At 44.3% G+C, this 21,720-nt stretch overlaps 1 protein-coding gene across 3 annotated transcripts in view; it reads left to right on the forward strand.

The window, feature by feature from the left end:
- Positions 1-6,519: 6,519 nt before the first annotated feature.
- SETD1B (SET domain containing 1B, histone lysine methyltransferase) overlaps positions 6,520-21,720 on the forward strand; it is a 46,416-nt gene continuing 31,215 nt past the window's right edge. For 2 of the 3 annotated variants that reach the window (XM_044440921.1, XM_044440922.1), the window contains exons 1-6: positions 6,520-6,953; positions 7,154-7,308; positions 7,772-7,870; positions 8,248-8,518; positions 12,249-12,361; positions 16,789-17,973. In XM_044440921.1, coding sequence (XP_044296856.1) covers positions 6,878-6,953; positions 7,154-7,308; positions 7,772-7,870; positions 8,248-8,518; positions 12,249-12,361; positions 16,789-17,973 — 1,899 coding nt within the window. In that variant the 5' untranslated portion in view covers positions 6,520-6,877. The remainder of the gene's footprint in view (positions 6,954-7,153; positions 7,309-7,771; positions 7,871-8,247; positions 8,519-12,248; positions 12,362-16,788; positions 17,974-21,720) is intronic. The other variant, XM_044440924.1, reaches the window with a different exon arrangement.

Here is a 21,720-nt window from a genome sequence, read left to right on the forward strand (position 1 = left end):
TTCTGAAAACTACAAGCAGTATATACCATACTGGGGAGTTAACACAGCGATGAGATATCTGCTCATAGAAACAGTATCACAAGAAGAAATACTATGTTTCACTATATTGTTATATTTTATGGCTTACGACTTCCTTTGTGAACTGGACAGAGAATTTAAGCTGATGATCAATACAGATATGTAATCAGTAGTAGTGACAATTGTTTCCTTTAAGAATTAATGCACTTCATAAATGCTTTCAAGTCCAAACACTTTAAAGGTTATTCAGTTGGAATAACTGGCTTATAATTCTTTGAGTTTTCTGAGTGATTAAGCATTAAGAAAACAATATTTCTATTTATGAAGACCTTAAGTTAACAAATTAAGTAGAGACCCTAAAATATATTGATAGGAATTGTAGCTGAAGAATGCCTTGTGAAAGTATGCCCTTTCTTAGCTATAATTATCCCACAGCAGTCAAGTGAAGTTACTTTAACCCATTTCAGTTCAGATCCAAAGACTATCCAGAATTTTGACATACTACTTAGGCTGCAATCTTGTACCAGTTTCCTGGGAATAACTCATTTAATTCAATCGGACTTGATTCTGTGCAGACATACATAGGATTGTACTGTGCTTTTTGGAACAAGTTGAAGTGGGAAGTTTGATTTCAGCTCATAAGATTACTACAGTAAAAACCATGTGTTCTCATTGTTGTAATGGAGGCCTTTTGGTTAGTGACACTGAGGAATGGAAGGAATTATCTTAAGCTAGTTACTAGAGGTATTATAATTTGAATATATTTAAATGCTTTACATACACAGAATGACTCCATAAAATACTCAGCTTAAAGCAGCAGGGAAGAAAAATATCTATGGTCTGCTCTTTTTGTGTCTCAAAAGATACATTTAGGACTAAACAAAGTGAAGCAAATTTGTAACTGACCCTTTGAACCGCCTGTGCAGACATGATAGCCAGCCACATCAAGCGGTAATATTCATTCAGAAGCAAGAACACCCGTGCCCATTAAAAGATTGTCAAGACACGCAAGCCTCTTCGAGGAGTTCCTCCTCTCCAGTGCTGCCAGTGCAATCAGAGTCTTCCATTAGGATACACATGGCTTCCTGGACACAAAATACAGGCCACAGCCAAAAAACCGAGTTATACAACTCCGCACGCCAGGCTCTCCTCAAGTCCGTTTCGATAAACAGAGATGAAGATTTGTGAATTAAGCCATTTGTCATGGTGAGCAAGCATCTTCAAGAGATGAAGCAATTCGTCTCGCCTCTCCTCCCTGAAGCTCAAGCAAAACAAGTGCCCTCCTTGGAACGCGGACAAGTCATGCAACACAGTTTGCGGTGTATGTCAATGTGGCAAAGCAAATCACTGCCCGGTGAAGTCAGCCGTTCAGAGCCTGCCTCAGTCCCGCTGCGCACAGCCTCCCAGGGATTCTCAGCCTCGGCCCACCTCTGCCGTGCAGGAACGATGCAGGCTTAGAGCTGCTGCTGAAGAGCACCAAGTATGTGCATGAAACACTCGGAAAGGTCAAGCGCACACTGTCAGCTGACAAGGATGCAACTCCTGCAAGTGAAGGGAAACTCCCTTGACGGCAAGCAAGCCAGCGATGCATACTGACCTACATTATAATCGGCTGGAATGGGGAGGGAAGGAGGAAAAAGGTAAGCAGGACGTTCCCATGATCTGGGGTGTCAGGAACAAGCTCGTGCTTCTGGTAAATGCTCATGCCTCCTTTAACACTCATGTGAAAGGAATCTAAGAACCCTAAGCCAACCACTTTGTTTGTAGCACACAATTACAGCAGCAGGAATCTCAGGGATAGGTGCCCTACTAATCAACAAATTGGCAGACCAACCTCACTCGCTGTTGCCACATCACAATGAAAAGTTCCACATACAACATTCACAAGCAGGTTGCCTATGGGAAGAAAAGGCAAGTAGCCAGGGTGTTTAATGGACGATGCTTAGGAGAAGATATACACATTCACCCAGCCTTCATTCTACAAGTTCTTTGGGACCATGGAACTCACAATCAAGATTCTGACTCCTTAACAAAAAGAGAAAAATCAACTTCAAGGACAAACCTCTTCTCCCATCATCTTAAAGGTCAAAGTATGCAATGTAATGCTAAACAAGTTTACTCTGGAGTATCATCAGCATAACAAGATTTACTGCCTGCAAAGGACTTTATTCCGGCTATACCTCTAATTGGCAAACCTCTCGGCTTACGCAATGCAATCGCAGGGGGAAAGAGCACCAAGCGAAGGCTGGAAGCATGACTGTTCATTGTTTAACAGGCAGTTTGCTTCTTTGGGTTGCTGCTTAAAAACAGGTTTTACCACTTGAGGAAATCATTGTACACCGTAGTGGAACAGAATGGAATGTCTCCACTCCCCACAGAGATCCAAGAGACAATATCTATGACAGCCTGCTGAATATTTCACAGCCAGCAACTGGAGGCATGTATAAGCCACATATTTTCGTCACCATATAGCTACAATGAAGGAAAGGGAGATCATACACAGGGATTTCACCTTGCTGTAATTGTTTCCATGCATAAGTCGAAACCTTCCACCCTTGAAATGGAACAAAAAAAGATGAGGAGTATTACTTGACTAACAAAAAAGCAGAACTAATTTCTAGTATTAATTTCTGCACAGGTTTTGTAAATCACCTGCTCAAAAACCGTGCACTTAAGCATCCCTGAAATGGAAACAAGGCCAGAGGTACTTCCAACTTTTTTTCTCTCCTGAAGATGTCAGAAAGGTACCGGTTTCTACCCTCAGGATGGTTAACAATGCCGGGACAAAACCACAACCACCTTAATGGCCTCAGGATCTACTGCCGGGATTGTCAGCGCAAATCTTCCAACAAACAATAGATCCCAGAGCTGCGGCGGAGGTCTGAGGCAGCCTCTGTGGGGGAGCCTGCGCCGCTCAGGAAAGCACTCCTTCAGACAAAGAGAAGCTGTTTGAACGGAAACGCGCCTGGTGCAGGCGGGCAGGCAGAGGGATGCCATCGGAGAGCCCTCTCGCCTGACAACAGGCCACGTACTCCCGTGTCAGCTCCTCCTCCTGCTCCTGCTCCATCCCCAGCGCTGAGCTCACCCCTTCTAAGGGTCACGGGGGGAAGAGAGACCAGTGGTGCCGGGAGACCTGCTTTGAGACACGTGGCCGGGGGGGAGCGAGCGAGCGCGACCTGCCCAGGGATCGCCCCCGGGACGGGCTCTCCGGGCACCGGGGCCGGGCCGGGCCGCGCCATGCCTGCGAAGAGCGGGGCCGCAGTGCCGCAGGCGGCGGCGCACTCGGCGACGTCTTTGCAGCTCCGAGCCGCGCTGCCACTGACTCGTGCAGCACGAGGCGGGCGCCGCCGCCGCGCCGTCCTCCGCTCTCCGCGCACGGCTCTCCTCTGGTTTCCAGACACAAAGCCCGGGACCGCCCGCCATCCGTCCCGCGCCTTTGTCTCCCCTGAACTACGGCAGCGGCGCCCTGTCCCTTTAAGAGCGAGGTCCGCTCCGCTCCCCCCGGCCTCCCCCTCCCCTCCCCCCTCCCCCACCCCCGGGAGTGCCGAGCCGAGCCGAGCCGAGCAGCAGGCAGAAGTTGGAGTGCTGCCAGGAGCTCCTCTTACACTCCTGCCTCGCTCGCTCCAACGTTTCTTGTCGTGGCTGCAAAAGTACTTGCACGAAATGGCAACCATCTTTCCCCGCAGCAACCATGTCTATTAAACAGAAGAAAGCAGCCCCCCCCCTCACTCCCGCTGTACTTTCCACACAACACCCGAGCCGGGGGGGGGGGGAGGCGGGGAGGGAGTCTTTGCTGCACTGATCGAAAACAGAGCGCGCGCCCCGAGCCTTGGAGAGATCCAGCGCTGGGGCTGCCCCAGAAACAACAGCCGCACACAGAAAGGACCGCCGCCATTACGAAGCCCGACTGCTCGCACACAATATGGAGTCAGCCCGGCGAGTCCTGCACAAAAATATTGCGAAGCATCCCAGCTCAGGGCGCCAGAGCGCGGGTAAACAGGGTACAAGGGACGGTTTCTTCCTCTCCAAGGAAAGCCTCTATCAGCTGGAAGCTATTTTTAAGTGTAACTACCTGAAAAGGCGTAGACCTGCTGCTGTGAACTAACACACGCGTCACGAGCTTTCCCAACAGCACGACTCAAGACTGCAAAGCGCCTCTTTGGTGGAGAAATGAAATCTCCATTTTGGATCTTGCTTTCTGAATGCTCCCTTCCTAACGGGGCGTCTCTCAGGATGAAAAAAGCCGTGCAAGGGCACATTTTACCAGAACAGAGCCCATCTTTTTCCTTCCAAATTGCTACCATTCTCTCCCGTTGCACAAAAACCCCACCCTCTAGTAACCAGAGGGAGTCAAACTGACAGATTTTTCGCAGTTATTTGACTTCCACCACAGAGTCTCTCGCCCACCCGTCCGCAGCTTGACTTGGAGTTAACAGACACGTAACGCCATTATGGAGTCGCAGAGAGAAACGCTTCAAATCAACAAAAATGCACCCAAGCAAAGCACTTTGTTACAGGCGGAGAAGAGAACTGAAGTATCCTTTGGACCGAGAGATAGGAAGTATACTCTGAATATGTACTTTCCACAAGAACGTTAGCTACCTCCCCCCACCCAGAAAGTAACTCGGATATCCGCCCTGGACAAAACATTTGTTGCACAGGCCCCTGCTCTGTTTCACTGCAAGGGCAAAAGGGTTTACTTACCCGTACACCAAAGTTGAATGCGGTTCTGAAGGTGAAGTTGGGGGGGAGGGCTACAGGTTTTTTAAAAAGCTACTTCTAAATATGCGTTATGTTCTGTATCATCATTTCTCTGCCGTTAAGTTTACAACTCTCATTCAGGTATTTCTATGGCTTTGACAAAAAAAAAAGGTTGTTAGAAGACATCCACTTATTTTGACTACCAGTATCCAGGTCGTTCTCTTTTTTTAACTCCATGCTTGAATCGGTAAATTCTTGTGTCAGATTTGTTCTACACATAAAAAGGACAGTGCGTGTATTTCCTCCCCCCTCCCCACCCTATTTTTAAAAACATGATCTCAAACACACTTAAATCTGTACATGTTAGTGTGACTATACCTGGTTAATAGTTACTATATGTAAACATTTTAAGCATCTCCAGCTAAATATTTTTGGTTTTAAAAGTACTTCAGAAGCAATTGGTTTAGATAAACAAGACAAAAATGACATGCAGATGAAGTCCGGAAAAAAAATAAGCAAAAATAAGGAGAACTCCAGTAACATTAACATGAAAACTACACTTATTAAGAAGGACAGAATGGACTGGGTACTTACAATGTAAAAGGAAAAAACTTATCCTAATGAATTTTTGCAATAATTCACGTTTCCTACGTCTATATTTAAAACATTACCTTGTTAGCACGAAAGGATTTAACTTAAAAGATGGCCAGGTATTTAGTGTTTAATACAGGAAACTAAAGCTAAAAATGTATTGCTCAGGCAGATAAAAGCTTTCAAAAACAAACACACCAAAAATAACACATGTATATACTTTTTTTGGTAACTCAAAATTGTTACTGCTGACATAAGGGCGTGCCATGACCTAGTTATATACAAGACAAAGATGGGTTCCAAATCAAAGGGAAAAATCCAGATCTTTTTATAAAATCTTCCTTCTTCCTTTTGAGTCCTCTAAATGTTGTCAAGACATTAATACAAACACTGAGCAGTCCTGAAATGGATGGTGTGGATGCATTCAAATCAAGTATTCCCCTTTTGGAACAAAGGAAAACCCAGTTGGCCATTTAATTCCATTGCAGAAAAATGGCTGCCTGATCTGTTGGCCTCTCCTTAGCTGTCTGCTGAAGGATGTTTTTAGATCAGCGTCTAATAACTCAAGCCCAATGGAAGCTGCGCGCTGATTGGCTGCGCCGGCCTGGTGCCTTTAACCAGCCAATTACCTAACCACGGCCAAATTACAAACCAAAAGCACAAGACGAGGTAAAACAACACGAAACCCCAACAAGGCGACCCCGGGGGGGGGGGGAAGAGGCTAAAAAAAAGGGAGGGAAGCGAGCCGGACTTTCTTTTGCCGAAACAAAATGGAAGGTCCGAGCTGATTGGTTGCTCGGGACCTTTAATAAGCAAAACTGCTACTTTCCTTCCTCTTTCTCTCTCTCTCTCTCTTTCTCGCCTTCCCTCCTCCCAAATCGTGAAATTGACAAATTGTAACAAAACGGGGGCTCCCCCCCCCACTCCTCCTCCCCATATCGAGCCATTCATCGGAGGTGGAAACGTTCTTCTCGCATCCTTGCAACGTAGCATCAGTGCCAAGACCTCCTTGCCCCGGTTGGTTCTCTGGGATGTAACTTCCAAGGCTCAAACGTTTGGGGAGTCTGCCTCTCTCCTCCTCATTCGAGGTTTTTTTTCCCTCCCCCCCCAAAAAACCACCCTTGTCCCACCTATGCCCATCTTGTTTAGGAACAGTTTGGCGCTTGAGTAAATGTAGTCGGCAGATTCCAAGGGGATTTGGCCGCGGCGCTAAATCGCAGGCAGAGCCGCGGTGGGGCGTCCGTCGGCTGGGGAAAATGCATGGCCCTTTATTTGGGGTGGGGAGGCGCTACAGGGCCGCCGGGCTGGGGGCTTTACAGCGCGTTGCAGCTGCCGTGAATGTGCATTCGGTTGAGGGCGGTTAGCCATTAGCCGAGGCTCCATAGCGGTGAATTGTGGGATGCCTAAAAAGCAAGCAGAAAGCACACACACAATATGTGTTGGCTCGCAAAAAAAAATCGGAGAGAAGAGGCAGGAGGCTTTCAAACCCCATGTAATGTAACCAGCCCAATGTGAGGGAGAGGAGCTCGCCTTTCGCGGCAACCATACGATCGGCCACCGAATAACAATGTCTTTCAAAGAGATCAAGGCAGGAGGAGAAAAAACCAAGCACACCGAAGACCATGGGAAAAAGCAGAGTTCAAGTGAGATTCTTTCTCTCTTTTTTCCTCCTCTTTCTTTCTGTCGCTGGGCTCACACTGTACGGGTGGGGGGACAGCCCGTGTTAGCGTCTGAATGTATATATAATCTTTTCTTCCTTCCCCAGCTTGACGGAATGGGGGGGGGCGGCTCTGCAATTGTGATCGCTCTCTTTTTAACTTTGTTGCTTGCCCCCCTTCTCTAGGTTGGATCAACGGAATGGAGAGCAGCTCCCAAGCTAGCACCTCTGTTGAGAAAAAAAATCACCACTGGAAAAGTTACAAGTTGATTATTGACCCAGCTCTGAAAAAAGGACAGCACAAACTCTATCGTTATGATGGACAACATTTTAGCATTCCTGTAAGCATTTGCTGTGCTGAAAATAAAATGCAGGATTAGAGCCTTCTTTCAATTTGTCTCTCCCCCCATTCCCATTGCCTCCCAAACCTGGCTGATTTTATTCGACTACCCAGCCATCCTTCGGGGAGGGGGGGGCAGATTTCTTAATGGTGAACAGTGATGCTTGCTAGAAAATTAAGGACTGATATTAAAGTTACACACCTCCCTGGCATGATGTAGTCTGTCGGAACTGGAAGGTTAAACCTGCAGCTTTATTTCATGGATTCCTTGCAGAATGGCTTTTTGACGTGTGTGCGCGCGTGTGCCTGTGTGTGCGTGTCTGCCTGCTTTTTTCCTTTTCTCCTTGGAGAACATTCCCTTTATTTGATTTTAAAATGGTATACAGTAAACATGTTTTGATTTTTTTAAAAATCTGTATTTTTGTACTTCAGAGCATTTTTCCTCCCCACCTCTTTCTTCTTAGAACCCGGGTCTTGCCCCAGTGGACTGTGTGAGAGATCCCAGGATAGGACGAATATGGACCAAAACGAAAGAGCTGGAACTCTCTGTTCCTAAATTTAAGGTACATGCATTGCGAACTGTGGTAATAATACGGGTTTAAGTACATTCCGAACCACTTTTTAAACTGATATTATTAGTTGGATAGATCAGTAGTAATATAAAGATAGCCCAGTGGAATTGAGCTTGTTTTTGACAAGCGTATGCTTAATAAGTCATGCATTCTTGAGTCTTTAGATTATAAAATAATTTTGTAAAGAAGCTATTGTTGTTGTAATAATTCGTTATTTCCCCATATGCTGCAATATTAAGGAAGAACTGTGTGTCTAAAGTTCAGTAGGTCCTCCTTAATTCTCTCTGGTCGTAGTGATATGGTTACTGACAGTTCTTTCTGTTGTTTTCTCCCGCCTTTAATATGCTGGTACAAAAATAAACCTTCAGATTGATGAATTTTATGTGGGGCCAGTGCCTCCGAAGCAAGTCACTTTTGCCAAGCTGAACGACAACATCCGTGAGAACTTCCTGACAGACATGTGCAAAAAATACGGAGAAGTAGAAGAAGTGGAGATCCTCTACAACCCCAAGAACAAGAAGCACCTGGGAATTGCCAAAGTGATCTTTGCTACAGTCAAAGGAGCCCGGGAAGCTGTTCAGCACTTGCACAACACATCCGTCATGGGCAACATCATCCACGTGGAGCTCGATACTAAAGGTGGGAACTGACTCTGAGCATCCTCTTTACCTCCACTGCTTCTCTGCCTTAACCCCACTCTTTCCTACATCCAGCAGCGAGCTGCATTTGCAGCTTGGACGGGGAAGACTTGTAATTAATTTAAGGGGGGAACTATTAACTGGTTGTCACTCCATTTCCCCCTCTATCTCTGCTTTTCTCTGGGCCTTTGGTAGTCACGTGGAACTGAATGTGTTGTCTGTTGCTAGGAGACAGTCCTGTAATTTACCAAATGCTGCCATCCTCTCCATTTCACTCACTCACTCACGCTGACACTTCGTTTGCCAAATGGTCCCCTTTCACCCCTTTGCCAAAAGTACTGTTTGCACTTAGCAGAGAACTTTTAAAAACCGCTTTGATGAAGCTTAGAAATTCATTGCAGAAAATGGCTGAAAAAAATCTTAAAGCCATGCTATGTAAAATTTGGATGATAGCCATGTTCTTGTTTCCATGCAGTTACCTTGTTGCTGGAATCTGTGTATGCACAGGAGACTGCACGAGTCCTTGTCTCTTAAAGGAATAGTAGCACTTGTTCTTGAGAGCAACTGGTCTATAATGCTGACGTTATCAGGCAGAAGCAATGTAATGGATCGTGCAGCTGGGAATGCAGTAATTTCTGGAGCATACTGAATGCTTCAGCACTGTACTTTTTTCATCTTTGCCTTAGTTTACTTTTGCCAGAAATGTATACAATAGTTCCGGATCGCTTGTTACTTTAACATATGTATGCTAATTTGTGTCTCACCTCTGTTGTGAGACCATTTTTCTTTCCAGCTTAAGTGTAAAAAGTACTGGAAATGTTAACCATATGTTCTTTCTACACATTTTGCTGTAAAAGCTAACCCATGCATTTTTTTTTATAATGGAAAAGTTTCTGCTTTCCCCCACTTTTGTTATGTAAATCTTTATGGTAGAATTTTGAAGCTGTATACATCTTGAACTCCATATTCTTGACCCAAGCAGGTTGGAGTTGCTTTTTGGTACACTGATTCCCAGCTGAAGTTCAGTATTTATCCTCATATTGTCATAGGAGGATTTATGAATACCTTTTAGAGAAGGAACTTAATAAAATGATAAAGAGCAGGAGTTAGATCCAATTGAAAAACTTTTGAGATGTTTTTGGACTCCAGGGTTCATCACCTTGGGCTATTGTTGAGGATGATGGGAGTTGGAGTCCATGTCTCATTCCCCACATCTTGGCTAAATGGATTTATTAATCGGTGCTTTCTCAACATTTATGTTGAATACTGTATCAGACACAAGCTGTGACCCTCCACCAGACATATAATCAAAGAATTAAACTACAACGTGTGATTTGAGCTCCTCACTCTGGGAAATATTCATGTTTCAGTCCAGTTGGAATATGCAGCCCAATCTTCTGTTTATTTGTTTGAAGTTTCATGGAGTTTAGTAGAACTAACTTGTAAGTAAGTGTATTACATGCAATAGGTTTAAGTCATTCTGTTATCACCAAAGTAAGCTGGATTACAGCTCCCAGCTTTTAAATTTGTGGTTTAGATTATTATTGTATTAATCTGCTTTTATTTTTAAATGTATTTTTGCTGGTAATGTTGATAAGCAAGGTTCTTGTAGGTTTCTAATGGTAGCCTTTAAAATACTTGTGAATGCTTGCTTCTTGCCTTCAGAGATAAACTGCATTTGTGACTTAACTAATATGATATCCAGATCCTGTGTATTATAGTGAAAATAAAAAATAAAGGTACGAATGAGCAGCAGTTTTAAAAACCAGCTATTTTCCCAGTATGGCCAACTTACCTACAATTTAAAATATTTTTTGGGAATAAACCATGTAATTATATTCTAGATCATACCAGAGTGAAGTTAAAGGGAATGCAAGGCATTTAAATGTCTGTTCTAGCATTCCAAGGCCACCAAATCACTATTAGGAGTCCAAAGAACATGGACTCTGTTCACAGGCCCTAAATGAAGCTCTGTAACTTTAAGTGAGTCATTTAAGGTGAAATCCAGACTTGGTCTGTAGTAAGAGCGCTGCTGCTAGTGAGATAAGGACCACACACTGATCTGTTGTACTTCAGCTTTTGGAATTGGGATAGTTACCTGTCCAACAAAATGATTTCATCCTGTGTTTTAGCTGAATGTAACTAGTCACGAGCTGCTAGTAAAGCATTGGGCTGAGAGACCATTTATGAACCAGAAAATCTCCAGTTTAACCATGACCTCAATGGATGACTTCAGGCAAAGCAGCTCACTCAAAATCTCAGTCCCTTAATCTTTGATATGGCAGTAATAGTTCTGGTCTGTCTTACAGGGCTCTCAGAAGGCCACCAAGCAACATACGTGAAGCGCTTTCGCATAATACATGCATATTTTCATTTTTTATTTTATTTGCTTAGAAGTATGCACTTTTTAGACTGGAAACCACAGGGTGCCATTTCAGAACTAGTTTGCAGTACTGCCCACCTGTACCCGTATCCCGTGGGCTGATCTTCCCGCTTTGTAGTTACAAGAATGCAACAGTGCAAACATCAGAACATAAGCGCCCTGCTAGACCAGAGTCAAGGCCCATCTGATCCAGTGTTGCCTTTCCTGCGATGGCTAGCCTGCTCTCTGGGAACCTGCAACCGGGGCATGAGAGCAGTGGCACCCTTGCACTGCCGTTCCCCAGCAACTGGACTTGCCTCTGATCCTGAAGAAAGCACAGTGCTGCCATGACTGAGTGCCGTTGCTCCGTTTGTCTTTCGTTACTTTATCTCACCCCGCTTGCAGCTGCCCATGCTGGTGGCCACGACCGCAGCTTGTGGTGGTGAATTCTGTAGTTTTAAATGTGCCATGTGAAGAAGTACTTCGTTTTATGTTACATACTAAGTTTCACTGACTGAGCTTAGACCAGTAACAGACCCTGAGTGCAACCTACATCACAGGGTGGTTGTGAAGATAGGATTGGGGGGAGGAGGAGACATATATATAATAGCAGTGTTATGGAAGAAGAAACAACCCCTCACTCTACACCATGCATAATGTTATATACTTTTCTCCTGCCTCCTCATTCCCCCACCTCCCCCAAGGCTAAAAAAAACCCAAGCCATGTAACCTTTCTCATCCTTCTAACTGTCTTGGTTGCTAGTTCCTGAACTTTTTCTGGCTCCACACCATCCTTTCTGAAATACAGAATTGTATACAGCATTCAAAGGAGGATTACCCTATCGACTTGCATCAAGGCATGACTCTATTGCCAGTTAATGACTCTATGGTCTCATTGTTATGAACAGAGGGTTATACTTATGCATGATGATACCATGTGCGGCCCAGTCCCTGCCGCTGGCAAGTCAGGTCCCGTGCAGCACCATTTCTTTTTGGAGAACATTGTCCAGTTTTAAAGATTTCTCATGTTGGCCCACAGGTACTGATACATTTGAAGACTGACATGCCTGTGTTATAAATACTTTAATTCCAACAATTATTTTTAAAAATTCTATAGTTACTATTAATTTAGCAATTGTTAACATGAGGGTTTCTGGTAGAGATCTATAGTTTCATACTGTATGTGGCAAGGGTAGGGAACCTGGTGCGCTCCAGGTGTTTTTGGTTACAACTTCCATCAGCCCCAGCCAGAACGGCTGAATGTCAGATGTGATGGGAGTCGTGGTCCAAAACAATGGGACGGTGCCAGGTTGCCTTGTCTATGGGTTAGTGTGTTCCTTCTTTAATAAAGTTGCTGTTATTTGTCCAGGTGAAAAGCGCTTGCATTTCTATGAGCTTCTTGTGAATGGACTCTACACTCCTCAGACCCTCCCTGTAGAGAATGAGCCAGATGCATCGCCCACTGCAAATGAAACTCTGCAGGTATATCTTTGGCTTGGTTATGTTGTAATAGCATAGAGAATAATTTCAAGAGGAGCTTTGTTTAGAACAATGGATGATTTGTCTGTGTCTCAGACAAATTATTGACATTCTTGTCCAGACAGCTGTCATCTTCAGCTTCCCTTCTGGGGTATGTTTCTAGAATCACAGTGAAGCTCTGGGACATCTAGACTTAATACCAGTACCTTATTGAGTTGACTCTGGCCAGGGAATGAAAAATAGAAATATTATATGGCTTTTCCTTCTGGCAAGAAATTTTAGTTTTAATTATCAAATTGTAAATGTCACATTTACTCTTCCTTTAATATTTCAAAAAGGCATCCATATTGAGCTTTTGGTAATTGCACTTTTATTGAAATTAATATTTCAATGAAGCGGTAGATGATACATCATCTCAAAAGATGCCACCCTGTACGCTTTTGCCTAGAAAACATCCCAGTGAATTCAGTGGGACTGAGTGAGCGTACATAGGATTGTGCTGCAAATCGTGTGTTGTTTTTAGAGCTTTGCACGAGGACCAAGTGGAGCTGGGTTCAGATTCTCACCCATGAGAGCATGAGAGGAGCTCTGCTGGATCAGAGCAAGGGCCCACCTAGTCAGGCTTCTGTTCACAGAGTGACCAAGCAGCCCGAGTGCCGTAGCATCTTCTGACTTGTGCTCCCCCGGTAACCGCTTCCCCCAGGCACGCAGCCTCTGATGCTGGATGCAGCATAGCGCCATCAGGACAAGGAGCCATTGGTCGCTGTTCCCGTCCTGAAACCTGCCAGTGTCCTTGGTCCTGTTACTTACTGTCTCTTAGCCCAACACGCAACATAGGGTTATTGAGAGGAAAAATGTAGTGGAGGCGCAGGATGATTGCATATGCTGCCTATGTGTGATAAAAATTTCATAAATGAGGTTAGCTGCCTCCTCCTCTACCTTTTGGTCCCTAAGATCAAGTGGCAAGGAGAGATTTCTCAGCCATATTTTAGTAATAGTTAACACTGCAAATTCAGGGGGGGTTTTGGCAAGGAATGCACGCAAGGACAGACTGCATCAAATGCTGTTGCTGAGCAGTTTGTTTGATGTTCCCCCCAAATAAGTCCCTGAATTGGAATGAGTGGAAGAGGTACAGAAGAGGCAGCGTTTAATCACTGAGGCTGTGAATTAAGGCTTGTATACAACTTCTGGCAGGCCTGGAGGACCCTGTTCAGTGTGGCCAAGTGTGTTTAGCCCAGTTCAACTGAAGTTAATGAGCTCTACTTACTAGGAAGTAGGTGTAGCATTTCAGCCTTTACCCTAACCCTAACATGTCCTTTGTTTGTACACTGAGGAATCTATTTGTTTTGAATTATTTTTGCTTCCAAGTTATACTTTGCCTAGAACTATAAGTGCCTTTAGGAACATTTCCTTTCATTTTCTCTTTTCTCTGAATACTGAAATCCCATGGCCTTGCTCTTTATCAGGCCAAGGTAGGGTAAAGAAAGCAAGCTTGTTTTAGACCTTTAATTTCTTTGACACATTCATTTTTCCTGCATGTCTTTGGAAGTTTGAATAAGAAAGCTGCTGTTGTGATTCCACGGGTCTAATTCTGCAGGGTCTGAGGCCTTCTGTTGAATAATTTCTATTCTTTTTCCATGTTAGCAGTATGGATTCAGCATCTTGCTGGAATCCACATAAAGGGAACGTGGGCAGGTTTCACTGTTCTTCTTTTTTGAAAACATGACAAATATAATTTCTGCAGCCAAGGGGTTGCTGTCGATCTGGAGCTGGCTTGAGCAAGACCCCCCTGCATGGACCCACTTCCCTGCTGTTGTGCTGCTGCCCAGTGCCTTTCTTATTTTTTCAAGCCTAAACTGCCCAGAGGAGGAATGGCTGCTGCTGCCTCTCCTCCTTGCCACTGCACTCACATACTTGGGGGTGAGAAGGTGAACAGGCTGTGACAGGACTTGGGATGTTTAAATCTCAAGGGCCTGGTCCAGCCAAGGCATCTAACTTCCAATTAGAGGAATTATAGGAAAAAACAAAACCACCTGTATCAACACAACCACCTGTATTGATGATAATATGAAGTTCATTGAATTAATATAATGGTGAAATATGGAAAGAGATTAAAAATAAATTAGTGAAAGAAAAGAGTGATTTTATGGTACGTTGTTCTATCGCAGAGTTTCCTGCTGTGATCAATTTTGTTCCTGGGGTACAAGTTACTTGGACATGGTGCATGATCCTTGTTCCAAGTGGAAAGTCAAAGAGCAATGCCTCTTTCCTTGGATTTTGTACAGGTCCTTTCTTCCTGTGTTTCAGAGGCTGTTGCAATAGATAAGCTAGCTTCTCTTCCTGGGAGACAAGGGAAGGGAGGGCGAGAGAAGGCCTGGTTGTCCCACCAACTTCAGGAAAAAGGTGTGAAAATATCCTTATTTCCAGGCTGAGGTGAGGAATTCACAGTGCCTGGTTGCTGCTGGTTCATCACTTCACTGAAGCCCTGCAGATGTCTCACAGCAATTAAATCTAACAAGTCTCAGGGCTACACTTAAGGCCTGTGCAGGACCCTGGGAACAGTTGAGACTTAGCTCCGGGTCACAGTATCTTCTGATTATCAATTCCAATATGGCGGTGGGGGTGGCTGGCAGGCAGTCAGCAGTGATCCTTCTGCTGGGCTGTGGGCCACAGGAGCTGCTCAGCAATGCCGGCCTCCAGCACCAACCTTGTGGTGCTTTGTCCTGGTTCGTATTCTGGGCAACCGAAATGTAATCATGCAAGGTTCCCTTGCATTAGTTCTACTCTTCTCATTTATATTTAGATTCTGTCTGAACCAAAACCCCAACACTGAGCATATTTATATGGCAAGGTGTGTTTCCAAGCAAGCAAGCAAGCAAGCAATCCATCCTTAAATGACTGTGGCCATTACTTTTATTTATTTATTTATTTATTTTGTAAAAGCCACCCATTAGCCTCATACTTTCTTCTACAGTGATTCATGGTGGGAAATATATTTAGTTTTCCACTGAATTCCTCAGTTACTTAATACTTTTCAGTATTTGGTTTTATTGACTATGGGTTTGACTATGTTTTTGCTGTATTAATTTCAAGATCAGTTCCTTTTGCTGTTCCATGGAAAGTTAGGATAGAAGTGTTTTTTTAAAGCGGGTGCTACCTGGTCAAATCTGCATGAAGCTCACCATCAGCAGTGTTTTAAAGCCTTTAATTTTACTTTTCTCTTCAGGGTTGAACTAGTTTGTTTGGAAAGGCTGCTAAAGAGGACTTTCAGAGTAAATTTTAATTGAAACCAATTCAGCTGGCTTTGCCTGTGGTTCCTAAAAATCCATTGTTGGAATCATTCCAGCCATCCTAGTGTGTCTGTGTTCAAAGAATTTGTTTTCATTTTATTATTCAAACACAGTCTCTTTTATAGGTAGTACATTTAATCCCCCCACTCCTCCTACATTAGAGTTTTAAGAAGACTAGTAGCTTAGAAGAAAGGGTGATTTCAGGAACCTTTTTGTCCTGTGTACAATTCTACCAGCTGAAAGAGGGCTGGTACTGGGGCCCACTACTGGGATCTGGTTGCAGGAACTAAGAAACGGTGTGTCTGTGGTACGCATGTCAGTTGACACCTTAAATTATACTTGGCAGTTACCCATTCGCCTAAGACTAATAGTGTTCAGGCCCACAACACAAGCCATGTGCAGGTGGAGGCACTGAAGTAGTACAGTGGGCTGACTTGGATTTGGTTTATTAATTCTGATTAACTACTGACCTTAGTTTGTGAAGTTGATATCTTAGGTTTTGCTTCAGCAGTACTTTTCCAGAAGCTTGTTTGTCCTTTTGGTTTTCTGTATGCAAATTTAATGAATGCTAAGAAGGTCAGGCAAACAATAGATAGTGTAGAACAGCCATTCCCAACCTGTTGTCCTTCAGATATTTTGGTGTATCTGATCATTGGCCAGGCATGCTGGAGCCGAGAGAAAAAAATCAGATATTAATATTGCTAGTCCTGTGGTAGATGTGGAACCATTTTACAAAATCGGAAAGTTTTCCCATCCCATTTATAAAACCATTTATATGCTAACTTCTGTCCTTCAAAAGAGCCCTCCAAAGTGGAATGCAACATTTAAGATGATAGTAAAAGAGAGCAATTAAAATGAGCCAGTTACATAGTCTAAGACTGACATTTAGCATGTCTCCATTGAGCAGTATTGTCAGTTTAAGACTCACTTAACTTTGGGAATAAACCAGATAGCTATGCATGTGTTTCCCATTGTCACACAGATATTCCTAATCCCATTATACATACTTCATTGTATAGGAAATATCTTTGTTGAGAAAGACTGCATATCCACACCAGAGGTCTGTAATCTGGCATTTGTGTCAATGCTTCTCAAGAACTATATGCATATTTTCCTGTTTTCCTTTTCTCTTTTTTATAGTTGGCTGATACTCTGAAACGTCTAAAAGACAATAGCCTTTCTTCTGTGGGATCATCAGCTACCCCAAACAGTAGTACCCCATTTTCCCATGATACAGCCTTTTCCAGTTGTCGGCAAGACACCCCAAACTCTTATAGCCAACTTACCCCCCAGTCCCAAGGAACTCCTCTCACCCCACGCCTAGGGACTCCCTTTTCGCAAGATTCTGCTTACTCTAGTCGTCAAACAACACCAGCATACCATTTTGGACAGGACTCTGGATATAAACCCAGGAGGCATGAAACAAAATTTACAGATGCCTACAATCGACGACCGGGCCATCACTATGTTCATAACTCAGCAGGTGTCTTTCGAGGATCAGAGCATCAGTTCAGTGCATTCAAACCCCATCAGCAAGAGACTGTGCAATATTCCCACAGTTCTCCCTTGAGTCACTCTGGTTCTTCAAGTTACAAATCGGCATTCTCCCCATACCAGGCACCACCAACAACATACTCCCAGCCTGAAGAACCGCCACTTCCTCCAGGGTCTAGAGAGGTTGAGTATCGACGTCCCCCACCACCTCCCACGGAGATGGTAGCTGAGAGTAGCACTGCTACCAGTGTTGATTTTCTTCCTGTGAAGGAAAAGCCTGAAGAACCCCCACCTCCGCCCTTGCCAGAACCTAGCAGTCTTAACGAGCAACCCCCAGTACCCTTCTCACAGACGCCAGAAAGGAGTGAGACTCCAGGCACCCCAGTCGTAGAATCTGAAGTCCAGCATAACAGTCTGGACTCTCGGATTGAGATGCTCTTAAAAGAGCAGAGAACAAAGCTATACTTCCTCAATGAGCATGACTCGGACAATGAGATTCGAATGGAAGGCAGTCCCATTTCCTCCTCCTCCTCCCAGCTTTCTCCAATCCCAGCCTTTGGCTCCAACTCTCAGCCCAGCTACAGAGCACAGACCCCTTCCTCCCGTCCTTCCAGCACTGGCTTAGAAGACATTAGCCCAACACCACTGCCAGATTCTGACGAGGATGAGCTGATTCTTGGAACAGCTACTGCAAGTCAGAATGCGAGAGGACCGTCGGATGTTGGCATGGCTCCTGCTGACCAGCTGGCGAGGGCAGCCAAACCAGAGTTCTCTGAGGCTAAAGAAATGCTGCCTAGTACTGAAAGTCCAAGTCCGGAAAAAATGGAGGAGGTAAGCAGTTCGGTAAACTCTGCATCTGCGGGAGGTGTGCGGCGCATCCTGTCTCAAGTCACGTGGCTGATTTTAAACGAATTGGGGGTTACACCTATCCGAGAAAAAAGTGTGTGCGCATGCATGTGCCCTATCAACTTACATATGCAGAGCGGTCAATATGTATGTATTTGCCCCTTCTGTGTGCCATGCAAAGCTTGATTTGTAAAACGAAAGCCACAAAACTACCTAGATGTTATTTCAGTTAAGCCACTATATTGGAACTGGTTAGGTTACCCCAGAGGTAAAAGGGAAGTTCTCTGTCCATGCTTGTAAGCACTCATTTTCAGTCAGGGTGCTGGTTCCAGGAAGTAAAGCTGGGTAGGAGTCCCTGTATTGAAAATTCCTCCTCCCCATCGCCTTAGTTAAGTGAATTAGAATGAATTAGAATGCTGGCACAGGAGAGAAAGGGGTCTTCTCTCTGTTTTCCATACTGCTTTTACACCTCTTGTGAAATACTATTTTCAGGCAGATTGTGCTTTTGTCATCTTGTAATGTTTGGTTTGTGTTTTTATTATGTTGTTTTAAAATAATTGCATTTTTGTGATGAATTGTTTTGTTGTTATTTTGCAAGCCACCTTGAGTGTTGCTTTAAACATGGGCTTATTATGTTCTGACCTTTCCTGCTCTGTTCTTATTGTTACAACATTGCACTAATATCCTGCCTTTTACCCTTTGATAGAAACAATTGATGCCTGCCCCCCTCTCTCTCTTTTGTTTTGTTTTGTTTAACAGTTAAACAAACAAAAAAAAAAAAAGCAAGCTGTGGAACTGATTTAAGTTCCACAGCTTGCCTTTTTATTCCTGTTCTTGGTAGGGCTGAAGCTGAAACAGTGATGCAAAACTCTTTGTAGAAACATGAGCTGCAGCTTTTCAGCTTGCAAATGAGATAGGAAGGCGCACCAGCTCTTAGTCTGTGGTGGGGTTGGAGCAGCAGAGCCGCAGGGTTCAATCTATTGTGAGGCTGTTGCTTGCGGCCAGGTGGTCAGAGGATTCCTCAGCAAGAGGAGCTTGGATTGTGTCTCTGAAGTGTCTCTGGCAAGAAGAGAGAAGAAGCATTTGGTGGCTCCACCTCTCTACCAGAAGGAGATCCCTCCCTTTCTTAAAAGGAGGTTCCTTTGGCTGCCTTGTTTTCTTTATCATTCACATCACGCGAGCAAATGTATGCTATTATACAATCCATCCATGAACTGCGGTTTCTGTAGTTGTGAGCAGGCTGGCAGGGAGAGCTCAGGAACATTCTTATATAAGCAAATTAACAATGCTGGGGTGTCTTTTTACTTCCCTCTCTCTTCCCAATGGGTGACCAGTCCCTTCCAGAGCCTTGATTCTCTGCCACCAGTACTGAATGAGAACGTTGCTGCTTCCTTGAATGAAGTGCTAAGTGGTAAATCAAAGGCACTGCATTTCTTCTGTGTAGCTGTGTTCTCTTATTAATTTATGTAGCCCTTTTTGTTTTTTCTTTCAACGAGATGCTTAGTCTAACAGAGAGCATGTCATTCTCAAGGCCACCCAATGCCGAACAGTGACAGGTCCCCCATCTGGATAGCCTTTTCTACCTTCAGCATACACATTCACCCACAAAATTCTGTGTACAATGTATTATATCTTGTTGCAGTAGATGGAATAATCCTTGAGCTCCCAGGCAAGGGGCTTTCCCATGTTTTATCCTGCAATCACTAGATTCTGATGCAATTGCAGTTAGTTAGCCAATAAATCTTTGTAAGTAGGGAATATAGCAGCACCTTAAAATCGCTGCTTTAGATCCCCAAAAGAACCTCATTAAGACTGCAATCTAATGGTAGTAGTCAATCTAAAGTAAATCCTTTTGAACCAACAGGGACTTCCTTCCAGGGCTTGTCCATCATTAGGCAGAAGGAGGCACCTTAAGCAGCAGATTTGGGGTCCCTTTTCCACCAGCAAATTATTTGGCTGGCTTTGAACTCTGTGTACTGCTGGAAGAATGAGGACACAATTTGCTTCTCTTCACAGCAGCAGTCTTGGGTTGGCTCTGGATCCGGCCACAAGCTTATCTTGGCAAATGTGTGCAGTGGTAACTAACATTAAGAGAAGGAACGTCTGGGCAGCAGTCAGTGCTTGACTGCATTCTAACAGGACTCATTGCTAGCACTTTGTACGGCAGGCGGAAAGAGTGGAAACACTTGTTTCTGGAATGAGCAGGCCAGCAGTGTTCCTGGAAGGAAGCTGCCCTGATATACTCATTCTGAAAGCAAGTCTTCCTGTGCCTGTCTTGGGCTGCTTTTCAGAAACCCTCGTTTTTGCGGTGCTAGCAGTTGGTCTCATGGATGCGACAGGACTAGCAGTGGCATGGCAGCCATCTCGGATACTGTGTTGAGTACAGTTTTTTTACAGGACCCAGTGAATCAAGAATGGGGAAAAGAAACATACAAATCTTTTCTTTATGAGGAGAATAGCAGGTCTTATTCTGAATTATTCTGGCATAATAACCATGGAATTCCTGTTTTGTACACAAAGGTGAAGAGTGGAAAAGGCAGTTTTTAACTGCGCTCATTGTACATGGAGCTAGAGTGACTCAATCTATTTTTTTAGATTTATATCCCCCCCTTTCCCCCTTTTCTTTTAAAGAACTTAAAGTGGCTTATATCTTTCTCCCCCTACAACAGCAACAACCCTATGAGGTAGGTTGGGCTGAGAGTCTGTGACTGGCCCAAAGTCATCCAGTTGGCTCCATGGCCTAGCGGGGACTAGAACCCAGGTTGCCTGAGTCCCAGTCCCACTCTGCTAACCACGACACCACACTTGCTCTCAAAATATGTACATTAGAAGCAGCAAAATTATTTTGAAAGGAGGAATTTCAAAATAATTTCAACCCTAAGAAGCTGGGCTTGTACAATTGACCATGATCCATTTTATGGCATCAATATTTATGCATTACATTTAGAATAGATTTACATAAGAGTTTATCCTGGGTCCCTTTATGGTATAGACCCAATATCCCCTGGTTTCTCCATAAACTATCGTTCAGTTTTTCCAAAGAATGACACAGTTCTTGCACTTCTGGAAGGGAACTTCTTCAGTCATTGTTCTACCTGGGGCATTGCTGGATGAAGAAGCTAAGAACCAGCTCTAGTGTTAAACGTTTAGTCACTTTAGTCATCAGCGAGGATCATTGAAGGTAAAGTGGGGCAGAAGAGCTTCAGGGGAGGGCAAAAGAAGGGAGAACAGTGATGAACAGCAAGGAGGCAAATGTTCTCTGGCTGCCCAGACTGAGGGAATTTTCTTGAGCCTTTCCAGCAATTTTAAATCCATCACAATGCTGTCAGCTGCCAATTGGGAGAAGTAGGTGGATGCAGGTATCTGTTGACTTATTTGTGCTTGACCAGTTTTTCAGGGTAGTGCTTGGCACTTCCTAAGCAGCAGTGTTGCTTTCATGCTGGGTGGAGAACTTGCAGTCCTCAGCCTAATTTCAGACAGCACTTTCCCCATCTCTGTGTTAACAGCAGGGACTTTCTAATGCTTTGGAGGCTTCATGGCTGTTTTTTTCTGAAAGCGATTTAGGCTGATGATGCCATCCAGGTGGTAGACATTATTGTAAAGGCTTTGATGTGCCATGGCCCAAGTGGTGAGAAGGCAGCTTTCCACCTTCTGGACCAGCTCTGGTTCCATCCTTTAGCCATGAAGTGCCTGAACTTGTCTACCCATCGTTGCTCTTCTGCAGCTTTACAA

This window comes from Varanus komodoensis, unplaced genomic scaffold (assembly GCF_004798865.1).
Source record: "Varanus komodoensis strain SLA01 unplaced genomic scaffold, ASM479886v1 scaffold38, whole genome shotgun sequence".
NCBI classification, from domain to species: Eukaryota; Metazoa; Chordata; class Lepidosauria; order Squamata; family Varanidae; genus Varanus; species Varanus komodoensis.